Below are 12,676 nucleotides of genomic sequence, written 5' to 3'. Positions count from 1 at the left end.
AGTTGGAGAGCAAACAGTTGATTGATCAGGTCAAAGAAGAGGAGAAAAGGTTGAATTGATGGAGGTTCTGTTAATTAAAGACCAAAAATATTTGTCAATAGAAGTCGAGTCTGCACTTTCTTTTTTATGAAATTGTGCTTGTCCAACATTCCTTGACAAAAAATCAGCATTCAAAATCCCTTTTACTTATGATTAGAACCTCTAAAATTAACAACATATAATGTGAGATGTCTTTGCATACCATTTTTCTAATATTGCTACCTTATGGTACCCTTTTATTTTGGAAATTTTCTTTTTTTTCTGTTCATTGTCTCTAAATGCAGTATATACAGAGCTTTCAAAATATTTTTTGAGATGCTTTTCAAGAATGGCTTGGGGTCAGAGGCCACCCATTCCTGATTGGTAAGCATGGGAGATTGTACAGCACACTTTTGCTGCAGTAGACTGTGACATGGAAAAGTTTCAGTGGACATTGTTTCATAAAGAGTATTTTATACATTTTTACCACCTAGATATTGTATCACTGAGAACCAATCACTTTCCTCTCTTCCTACACGTACACATGCCTTACATCCTCGATAAAAACTTTTCACTGCTTCTAACAACTTGCCTCCCACACCATATATTCTTAATACCTTCCACAGAGCATCTCTATCAACTCTATCATATGCCTTCTCCAGATCCATAAATGCTACATACAAATCCATTTGCTTTTCTAAGTATTTCTCACATACATTCTTCAAAGCAAACACCTGATCCACACATCCTCTACCACTTCTGAAACCACACTGCTCTTCCCCAATCTGATGCTCTGTACATGCCTTCACCCTTTCAATCAATACCCTCCCATATAATTTACCAGGAATACTCAACAAACTTATACCTCTGTAATTTGAGCACTCACTCTTATCCCCTTTGCCTTTGTACAATGGCACTATGCACGCATTCCGCCAATCCTCAGGCACCTCACCATGAGTCATACATACATTAAATAACCTTACCAACCAGTCAACAATACAGTCACCCCCTTTTTTAATAACCTCCACTGCAATACCATCCAAACCTGCTGCCTTGCCGGCTTTCATCTTCCGCAAAGCTTTTACTACCTCTTCTCTGTTTACCAAATCATTTTCCCTAACCCTCTCACTTTGCACACCACCTCGACCCAAACACCCTATATCTGCTACTCTGTCATCAGACACATTCAACAAACCTTCAAAATACTCATTCCATCTCCTTCTCACATCACCACTACTTGTTATCACCTCCCCATTTACGCCCTTCACTGAAGTTCCCATTTGCTCCCTTGTCTTACGCACCCTATTTACCTCCTTCCAGAACATCTTTTTATTCTCCCTAAAATTTACTGATAGTCTCTCACCCCAACTCTCATTTGCCCTTTTTTTCACCTCTTGCACCTTTCTCTTGACCTCCTGTCTCTTTCTTTTATACTTCTCCCACTCAATTGCATTTTTTCCCTGCAAAAATCGTCCAAATGCCTCTCTCTTCTCTTTCACTAATACTCTTACTTCTTCATCCCACCACTCACTACCCTTTCTAAACAGCCCACCTCCCACTCTTCTCATGCCACAAGCATCTTTTGCGCAATCCATCACTGATTCCCTAAATACATCCCATTCCTCCCCCACTCCCCTTACTTCCATTGTTCTCACCTTTTTCCATTCTGTACACAGTCTCTCCTGATACTTCTTCACACAGGTCTCCTTCCCAAGCTCACTTACTCTCACCACCTTCTTCACCCCAACATTCACTCTTCTTTTCTGAAAACCCATACTAATCTTCACCTTAGCCTCCACAAGATAATGATCAGACATCCCTCCAGTTGCACCTCTCAGCACATTGACATCCAAAAGTCTCTCTTTCGCACGCCTGGTTCTCAGTGAATGTAGGTTTGCGGCAGGGGTGTGTGATGTCTCCATGGTTGTTTAATTTGTTTATGGATGGGGTTGTTAGGGAGGTAAATGCAAGAGTCTTGGAAAGAGGGGCAAGTATGAAGTCTGTTGGGGATGAGAGAGCTTGGGAAGTGAGTCAGTTGTTGTTCGCTGATGATACAGCGCTGGTGGCGGATTCATGTGAGAAACTGCAGAAGCTGGTGACGGAGTTTGGTAAAGTGTGTGGAAGAAGAAAGTTAAGAGTAAATGTGAATAAGAGCAAGGTTATTAGGTACAGTAGGGTTGAGGGTCAAGTCAATTGGGAGGTGAGTTTGAATGGTGAAAAACTGGAGGAAGTGAAGTGTTTTAGATATCTGGGAGTGGATCTGTCAGCGGATGGAACCATGGAAGCGGAAGTGGATCATAGGGTGGGGGAGGGCGCGAAAATTTTGGGAGCCTTGAAAAATGTGTGGAAGTCGAGAACATTATCCCGGAAAGCAAAAATGGGTATGTTTGAAGGAATAGTAGTTCCAACAATGTTGTATGGTTGCGAGGCGTGGGCTATGGATAGAGTTGTGCGCAGGAGGATAGATGTGCTGGAAATGAGATGTTTGAGGACAATGTGTGGTGTGAGGTGGTTTGATCGAGTAAGTAACGTAAGGGTAAGAGAGATGTGTGGAAATAAAAAGAGCGTGGTTGAGAGAGCAGAAGAGGGTGTTTTAAAATGGTTTGGGCACATGGAGAGAATGAGTGAGGAAAGATTGACCAAGAGGATATATGTGTCGGAGGTGGAGGGAACGAGGAGAAGAGGGAGACCAAATTGGAGGTGGAAAGATGGAGTGAAAAAGATTTTGTGTGATCGGGGCCTGAACATGCAGGAGGGTGAAAGGAGGGCAAGGAATAGAGTGAATTGGAGCGATGTGGTATACAGGGGTTGACGTGCTGTCAGTGGATTGAATCAAGGCATGTGAAGCGTCCGGGGTAAACCATGGAAAGCTGTGTAGGTATGTATATTTGTGTGTGTGGACGTGTGTATGTACATGTGTATGGGGGGGGTTGGGCCATTTCTTTCGTCTGTTTCCTTGCGCTACCTCGCAAACGCGGGAGACAGCGACAAAGTATAAAAAAAAAAAAAAAAAAAAAAAAAAAGATATTGTATATCAGTGGTTACCAGTGACAAGTTGAAGCAAGTACCAGCTAATTTTGGAAGCTCATATTTAGGACATAATTTATGTTAGTCTCTTGGAAATAAGGGAAATGGAATGTTTATCATAAATTTATTGGTTTCAGAATTATAGACAAAGTGGGTTGTTTTCATTGTAGGGTATTTTTAGAACACAATGCAAGTGAAATAACCATATCATTGTAAATGCACAAAGCAAGCATGTATCCTTTAATAAAGTACCTGAAACCAGTCAGATGTTCAGGATGTTGCATACAGCTCAGTACCCACTTGGTTTGATGTATATTGTAGAGGAGATATTGTTTATATGTACAGTATGGGCCGAGCTGATTAATAGCAGTGGTGAAACATGTGCTACCATCACCTTATGGGATGAAATAAAGGTATTTAGTGAAAAAGACAGTAGTGAGTTGCATAACTCCTTTCTTAGGACATGGAAAAAAGTGTGATACCAGTTAAGGAATTCTTCATTAATCACTCTTCAAAGTATTCTAAATTTTGATTTGTAATACAGAATGGTATTGTGCAAAGATGTGCAGTGATTCAGGTTAATTAATTTTGACATATTGGCACCATATGATGATTGATCCAAGATTTGCAGTTGTTATGGTGCTTTTAGATTTTGTAGTAGTTGGATCCTGTAATTTCCTGTTTTCTTTCAGGTTATTCTTTATGTCCGGCTAGATCTGACTCTAAGTAAAGATGATGCAACAGAAGCCAAAATGCGTGTGTCATCATACTGTGAGAGAGTCCACTCTCATCATGACAAGCGAGCACGACTGTATGAAAAGCTAGAAGAAGAACTACAAAAACTTAAGAGCTCTAAGGATGTCACTCAGTCTCAGGTAGACTTTAGTGGAGTATTATGATCTTTGGAAGAATGTTTTGATCATTTGCTTATTCAATGAAACTGTTGATACATTCTAAATTGCATTATTACTCATATGAAAGGTTGTGAGAGGATTCTTTGGAGATTCTGATAATTTTGCAGTTTTTGTGGAAGTGAGGATTGTGGAGGTGTGGCATAAAGAAGAATGGAAAGGTAAAAGTGTCAGCAAAGGAGATGAACCTGAAAGAATGCAAGGAGGAATATGACAGAAGGGTGACAGAAAGTTTGGATGAAGGTGCAGCAAATGTAGAGATGCATTCATGTTTGAATGAGGTGTTCAGAATGTTTAGAGAAAGACTGTTAAAGCTTTTAGTGTTAATAGTTGGATACGAGGTTGTGAGATATAAGAATAAAAGTGGAAATGCATGGTGGTTGTGTGAGATTAGAAATGCTGTGGAAGAGGGGAAAAAGTATATGGTGATTGCTAAAAAAGAATGTATCAGTAGAAGTTCAGCAGAGGAGCAGGGAAGAATACAAGATGTGTAAACAGAATGATAAGATGCTAATGGAGGAAAGCAAAGAGAGAGTAGATGAAGATTTTGTAAGAAAGTTGTGGAAAGTTGAAGGAAAATATGAAATTGTACTGGAAAGAAAGGTGAAAAAGAAGAGGTGGAGATGTAAATGTGAGAAGTAAGGAAGGGGAGTTACTGAATCGCAAGGAAAAAGTGAAAGGAATGAAAAGAAAGTAATTTGAAGAAATGCTTTAGGAGCGTCTAAAAACAGTGCACCAGCGTTGCCCTTTGCCAGTGGCTTGTGAAGAGTGAAGCACTAAAGGGGAACAAGCATTCACTGGAGTTCACCAGTAATGGAGACTTTTGAGGGAGTTCCCGGAGGGGAGAAGCATCAGAAATATAGAAAGGTAGATCCACTTATAAACTCTCCCAGTCTAAACTTATAACTTAACACAATTACCCTATACCAAAATGTTGATTCATTTTTCCATTTCATAGGTATTACTTTTGGTTTTTGCTCCTGAAAGCTGGCTGTTTCTGTTCCCTTGCCATTAGCTAGAACCTTGATATACTCAGCCAGCTTCCATTGACAACTCGGGATGGGTAATTATCATTGATATCTTCCTTCACATACACCTTGAAGCTCTGCACCTGACTATCCCTTATGTATTTCTTATCAATTATGACCTGACTCCTTTAATACAGTTTTTCCATTTCATTTGAAATTTTTAAATTGTTGTTCCCTTCTTCACATATCAGGCAAGGCCAGGCCTCAGTGTGGACTTTTATCCATGACTGGAACTTCCAACATACAGTAAAGATAGAAAGAAATATGATACTAGGTTGTATGGCAGGAAAAAAGAAAGGTTAAATGTTTGTATTTTTGAGCATCAGTTATATTTTCTGTGGCCTTTGTGATGCCATGAGTATCCTTAATTTATTCACTCTATCATTTGAAAGTATTTTGTATGTTATATTTTTTGAATAAATAACTTAGATTACATATTTATTCAAAAAAATGGAAAGGTAAGGAAAAGGACTTTTGAAAGACAAAGGCCACAAATATTTTTATAATGGGTAGGTTAGGGTACAGTATAATTTTTAGACAACACCTCTTCTTCAGACAGCAGTCCATACATTGCCAGCAGCCATATCATCTATAATTTCTCTGATGAACCATTGTAATAAATTCATGTCTAATTTTATTGCTTTTTTTACCTCAGACTGCAACGAAGAAGATTCAGGCCAGCATCCGTGATGAGACTCAAGCCATCACAGATCTTGCTGCTAAGATACGCTTAGATAATGCAGAGTATTCTGAGAAGGTTTCAGAGCTGCAGAAATTGGATAGGTGAGTATGTCATGGAATTTAGCTTGTAGGCTGTGAGGTTACCCACAGATGGTATTATTTATTACATAGAGCCTCAATCCTGATCCTAATGAAATAATCTCCAAATTTCTCCCAAATATTAGTCAAAAGAAAATTGGTTTGAAATGCAGTAATTGAAGATCGCTCAACAAAACCTAGATAAGAATTAAATGCCAGCATTTTGAGTGAAGTAAGTGTCTTCATGTGCACTGTCTTTGATAGTAATGTTCACTGCAGAGGGGAATACATTGAAAATCATTTTAACACCCTCAACAAATTTAGATTTACTTAGTCCTGTGCAAATACACCTTCTTTACCACCCACCACTAAAAGACATCGCAATTCAACAAAATGCATCTTCACTTCCTCATAGTCAAAATAGTTTATCACTAAACCCTTCATAAACCTAAATTTACTTCACCCACGAGCATACCTTCATATTTGAGAAACACATTTTTACTTCATTCTCAGCAAGTACAACCCCACTACTGCCTTGACACCAGTGACATCTGTTCTGAATCTTATCTGAATCTTATGACTTCAAGTCAAAGGATGTTTACATATACACTAGGATTTTGTTTTCATTACACCCCTAACACCAATATCCTTTAGACCCTATCTCTTCACCACAGCACCTTCTGCACTGTATTTCATTTTCATTATGCTACTTCTTCACCACACCCTCATTTTCACAATGCTCCCAACACCAATGGCCATTGACTTTAGCTTTTAGGTCTGGTCAGAGGTCATCTATATTGCACTTAAATATTCACCACAGTCGTACACCACTGGCCTGAACCTTACAGGTATCTACAGCTGCTTCATTACACCATCAGCACCACAACCCTTTGACTTGAACTTGACTAATCTTCACTACACCATTGACCTAACTCAGTCTTCTTTTATCACCACTGGCCTTTGACTTAACCCATAAGGATGTCAAAAGTCATTTCACTACACCCTCATCTTTACTGACTTTTAATATTTTTTTTTTTTTTTTTTTTAATACTTTGTCGCTGTCTCCCGCGTTTGCGAGGTAGCGCAAGGAAACATACGAAAGAAATGGCCCAACCCCCCCATACACATGTACATACACACGTCCACACACGCAATATACATACCTACACAGCTTTCCATGGTTTACCCCGGACGCTTCACATGCCTTGATTCAATCCACTGACAGCACGTCAACCCCTGTATACCACATCGCTCCAATTCACTCTATTCCTTGCCCTCCTTTCACCCTCCTGCATGTTCAGGCCCCGATCACACAAAATCCTTTTCACTCCATCTTTCCACCTCCAATTTGGTCTCCCTCTTCTCCTCGTTCCCTCCACCTCCGACACATATATCCTCTTGGTCAATCTTTCCTCACTCATTCTCTCCATGTGCCCAAACCATTTCAAAACACCCTCTTCTGCTCTCTCAACCACGCTCTTTTTATTTCCACACATCTCTCTTACCCTTACGTTACTTACTCGATCAAACCACCTCACACCACACATTGTCCTCAAACATCTCATTTCCAGCACATCCATCCTCCTGCGCACAACTCTATCCATATCCCACGCCTCGCAACCATACAACATTGTTGGAACTACTATTCCTTCAAACATACACATTTTTGCTTTCCGGGATAATGTTCTCGACTTCCACACATTTTTCAAGGCTCCCAAAATTTTCGCCCCCTCCCCCACCCTATGATCCACTTCCGCTTCCATGGTTCCATCCGCTGACAGATCCACTCCCAGATATCTAAAACACTTCACTTCCTCCAGTTTTTCTCCATTCAAACTCACCTCCCAATTGACTTGACCCTCAACCCTACTGTACCTAATAACCTTGCTCTTATTCACATTTACTCTTAACTTTCTTCTTCCACACACTTTACCAAACTCCGTCACCAGCTTCTGCAGTTTCTCACATGAATCCGCCACCAGCGCTGTATCATCAGCAAACAACAACTGACTCACTTCCCAAGCTCTCTCATCCCCAACAGACTTCATACTTGCCCCTCTTTCCAAGACTCTTGCATTTACCTCCCTAACAACCCCATCCATAAACAAATTAAACAACCATGGAGACATCACACACCCCTGCCGCAAACCTACATTCACTGAGAACCAATCACTTTCCTCTCTTCCTACACGTACACATGCCTTGCATCCTCGATAAAAACTTTTCACTGCTTCTAACAACTTGCCTCCCACACCATATATTCTTAATACCTTCCACAGAGCATCTCTATCAACTCTATCATATACCTTCTCCAGATCCATAAATGCTACATACAAATCCATTTGCTTTTCTAAGTATTTCTCACATACATTCTTCAAAGCAAACACCTGATCCACACATCCTCTACCACTTCTGAAACCACACTGCTCTTCCCCAATCTGATGCTCTGTACATGCCTTCACCCTCTCAATCAATACTCTCCCATATAATTTACCAGGAATACTCAACAAACTTATACCTCTGTAATTTGAGCACTCACTCTTATCCCCTTTTCCTTTGTACAATGGCACTATGCACGCATTCCGCCAATCCTCAGGCACCTCACCATGAGTCATACATACATTAAATAACCTTACCAACCAGTCAACAATACAGTCACCCCCTTTTTTAATAAATTCCACTGCAATACCATCCAAACCTGCTGCCTTGCCGGCTTTCATCTTCCGCAAAGCTTTTACTACCTCTTCTCTGTTTACCAAATCATTTTCCCTAACCCTCTCACTTTGCACACCACCTTGACCCAAACACCCTATATCTGCCACTCTGTCATCAGACACATTCAACAAACCTTCAAAATACTCATTCCATCTCCTTCTCACATCACCACTACTTGTTATCACCTCCCCATTTGCGCCCTTCACTGAAGTTCCCATTTGCTCCCTTGTCTTACGCACCCTATTTACCTCCTTCCAGAACATCTTTTTATTCTCCCTAAAATTTACTGATAGTCTCTCACCCCAACTCTCATTTGCCCTTTTTTTCACCTCTTGCACCTTTCTCTTGACCTCCTGTCTCTTTCTTTTATACTTCTCCCACTCAGTTGCATTTTTTCCCTGCAAAAATCGTCCAAATGCCTCTCTCTTCTCTTTCACTAATACTCTTACTTCTTCATCCCACCACTCACTACCCTTTCTAAACAGCCCACCTCCCACTCTTCTCATGCCACAAGCATCTTTTGCGCAATCCATCACTGATTCCCTAAATACATCCCATTCCTCCCCCACTCCCCTTACTTCCATTGTTCTCACCTTTTTCCATTCTGTACAGTCTCTCCTGATACTTCTTCACACAGGTCTCCTTTCCAAGCTCACTTACTCTCACCACCTTCTTCACCCCAACATTCACTCTTCTTTTCTGAAAACCCATACTAATCTTCACCTTAGCCTCCACAAGATAATGATCAGACATCCCTCCAGTTGCACCTCTCAGCACATTGACATCCAAAAGTCTCTCTTTCGCACGCCTGTCAATTAACACGTAATCCAATAACGCTCTCTGGCCATCTCTCCTACTTACATAAGTATACTTATGTATATCTCGCTTTTTAAACCAGGTATTCCCAATCATCAGTCCTTTTTCAGCACATAAATCTACAAGCTCTTCACCATTTCCATTTACAACACTGAACACCCCATGCATACCAATTATTCCCTCAACTGCCACATTACTCACCTTTGCATTCAAATCACCCATCACTATAACCCGGTCTCGTGCATCAAAACCGCTAACACACTCATTTAGCTGCTCCCAAAACACTTGCCTCTCATGATCTTTCTTCTCATGCCCAGGTGCATATGCACCAATAATCACCCACCTCTCTCCATCAACTTTCAATTTTACCCATATTAATCGAGAATTTACTTTCTTACATTCTATCACATACTCCCACAACTCCTGTTTCAGGAGTATTGCTACTCCTTCCCTTGCTCTTGTCCTCTCACTAACCCCTGACTTCACTCCCCAGACATTTCCAAACCACTCTTCCCCTTTACCCTTGAGCTTCGTTTCACTCAGAGCCAAAACATCCAGGTTCCTTTCCTCAAACATACTACCTATCTCTCCTTTTTTCACATCTTGGTTACATCCACACACATTTAGGCACCCCACTCTGAGCCTTCGAGGAGGATGAGCACTCCCCGCGTGACTCCTTCTTCTGTTTCCCATTTTAGAAAGTTAATACAAGGAGGGGAAGGATTTCCGGCCCCCCGCTCCCGTCCCCTCTAGTCGCTTTCTACGACACGCGAGGAATACGTGGGAAGTATTCTTTCACCCCTATCCCCAGGGATAGGGGTGACATTTAACCTGCCCCATGCAAGTCTAGTCAAATGCCGTGAACATATTCATCTTCTACACCTTTATCCTCACTATGTTATTAACACCACATCCTTTTGACCTTAACCATAAAGGTTAGGTCATAGGTAATCTTTTCTACACATCAGGACCAATGTCATTTGATAAGCAGTATTTATGTAGGCATATATAACTCATACTCATAATGATGAACATGGACTGTAAATGGAGCAAAAAAAATTAAGGCACTGAATTTAGGGATGCTGAGCAGCCTAATGTTGCCAGTACATAAAAACATTACACTATATATTTATTTATGCTTAATAATAAACAACCTCATTTTGACATCATGACTTTAAAGCACCAAGATATTAGTTAAAACAAAGTGAAGAGAGAGAGATGACTAGATCAGTAAGTAGTTGTTGGCCATCAGCTGACAGTCTTTTTTTATGTATGAAGTGTCTGCATAGGGGCAACACCATCCAGGACACTTGTTGGAGTAGGGTTGAGGAAGTGCTCTTTTTTTTCTCTCTCCCCTTTTTTTCCCCCAAAAAGAGGCTGAAGGCTGTTTCCATTGTTCCTCATCTTCACTACATCCACAGCACAACTGACCTTTGACATGACCCATTGAGTCAGGTCAAACACATCTTTATTAAACCAGGGTTAGATTTAGGAAGGCCCTGTAATTATATAGGCTGTGCAAGTTGCTATCTCAGAATTTTCTGTTGATGCAGCGACAGGGTTAAAAGTTGTCTCATTGTACATCATCATCTCCACACCCTTACCACAACTGGCATTGACATGACTCTTATCGATGAGGCCAAATACATCTTCACTAATCCAGGATTTGAATGCTGTTTGTGTGAAAGAAAATAGCAAAAGATTTGTTTCCCTCCTATTTATATATTTATTTTGCTTTGTCGCTGTCTCCCACGTTAGCGAGGTAGCGCAAGGAAACAGACCACCCACATACACATGTATATACATACACGTCTACACACGCAAATATACATACCTATACATCTCAACGTATATATATATATATATATATATATATATATATATATATATATATATATATATATATATATATATGTTTCCCTCCTATGGAGAGAATATTATTTTACCTCTGACAATCATATTTAAACAGATTTAAATATCAGCCATAAGATAAATTCTTATGAAAAAATGAGTGCATATCTTAGCTCTGGTGATATAATGAAATTTATAACCAAGAAATTCATTCATAAGTGGGAAAAGGCACGTTTTACTGAAGTTGATTCATTTGAATAAATACATTATTTATGGGCAGTCAAAAAGATTTCTCCCAAAGTCTTTCATAGCATAAGCTGAAATCAACATAGCATTAATGGCACCTAACCAATTTCTAGTATATAATAGAAAATTCCATGAGAGGTCATAGAGTTGGAGTAATTGTGCTAAGTCACTCGCCTAATATAGACTAGAAAAAGAGAGATGATTTGCATACACCTCTAGCTTGTTGAGCTAGCTATGACATGTCAAATGTTAGCAGGTGTACCTAGAATTGCTCGTGTATCCCTCATGCAAACAAGGCTAATAGAGCATTGTGATTGCATTATGTGGAGAACAGTGCGCTCCAGCAGGCAGCTGGTATTATAAACTAGCAAGTTTTCCAGATGTGTTCCAAATCTCTCATAGAAAATAGAAGTGGCATATTTGAGGATAAAACTTTCTTTTTCTAGGGTTCTTCGTGAGAGTGTGTTGCAGCAGTTGACCAATGTAGAAAAGCTAGTTGCAGGCAAGATGAGCAAGCAGCAGTACATGGATGCTGATGCACCTTTACACAAGAAGAAAGAGGAAGCTTTGGAGAAAATAAAATCAGTTCTGGCAAATATATGATTGAGGCATTCTGCTGTTAGCTTCCCAGTGACAAGTATTACAAAGTATGAAGTATCATCAAAGCAAAGCCTTGTTACTTAAAAGAGTTGGATTTACATTTTGTACTGGTTTATGTTCCATAAGGGTGATAGATAACAGTTTAGGGATTCATTTTTGTATTTCTTTTCCTGTTGTTATACAATGTAATATACATTAGAGGTGTTCATGAGCTCAGATAAGAAAGAATTCTGTTGGCTCTGCATAAACAGAATTGTCTTTATTGCATCATAATGCTTTATCCATATTTATGTGGATGTTGTATTAGTAACATTCCTGAAAGAAATTTGCTTGTTTTATTTTTTAACTATTGTACATTCTGATGGTATATAAGCTCATTATATATATTTTTTTTTTTGACAGGATGTGCTGCTAATAAAGAAGATAAAGTTTTAGTATTTATCTGTTATATGTGTTATCCTTTAGCCTTACTCACATTTCTTATATGAAGTTCATTCAAAGCTTAATGGCAGTATTCCAGAGATGTAGATCACGTGTATGAATACTGGCAAAAAGATAGCCTTAAAAGTTTACTGCAACATTCAAAGTAAAATTGACAAAATATCATGGCTATATCCAGTCAGCATGTGCATGTTTACTTTCCAATACACTCACCTTGTTGTGCAGATATGGTCAGTATTGTTAGTTTGGGAAAGTTATGAAGGC

At 39.6% G+C, this 12,676-nt stretch overlaps 1 protein-coding gene across 2 annotated transcripts in view; it reads left to right on the top strand.

Annotated features, from left to right (window-relative positions):
* The window catches only part of LOC139750219 (dolichyl-diphosphooligosaccharide--protein glycosyltransferase subunit 1), a 29,140-nt gene extending 16,735 nt beyond the window's left edge, over window positions 1-12,405 (top strand). The window contains exons 8-11 of one of the 2 annotated variants that reach the window (XM_071664703.1): window positions 3,738-3,920; window positions 5,640-5,767; window positions 11,818-12,018; window positions 12,374-12,405. In XM_071664703.1, coding sequence (XP_071520804.1) covers window positions 3,738-3,920; window positions 5,640-5,767; window positions 11,818-11,974 — 468 coding nt within the window. In that variant the 3' untranslated portion in view covers window positions 11,975-12,018; window positions 12,374-12,405. Of the gene's footprint in view, window positions 1-3,737; window positions 3,921-5,639; window positions 5,768-11,817; window positions 12,200-12,373 lie in introns of those variants that run through there. The other variant, XM_071664702.1, reaches the window with a different exon arrangement.
* Window positions 12,406-12,676: the final 271 nt, after the last annotated feature.

This window comes from Panulirus ornatus, chromosome 9, assembly GCF_036320965.1.
Source record: "Panulirus ornatus isolate Po-2019 chromosome 9, ASM3632096v1, whole genome shotgun sequence".
Classification (NCBI taxonomy): domain Eukaryota; kingdom Metazoa; phylum Arthropoda; class Malacostraca; order Decapoda; family Palinuridae; genus Panulirus; species Panulirus ornatus.
This window is presented reverse-complemented; position numbering and strand designations above follow the sequence as displayed.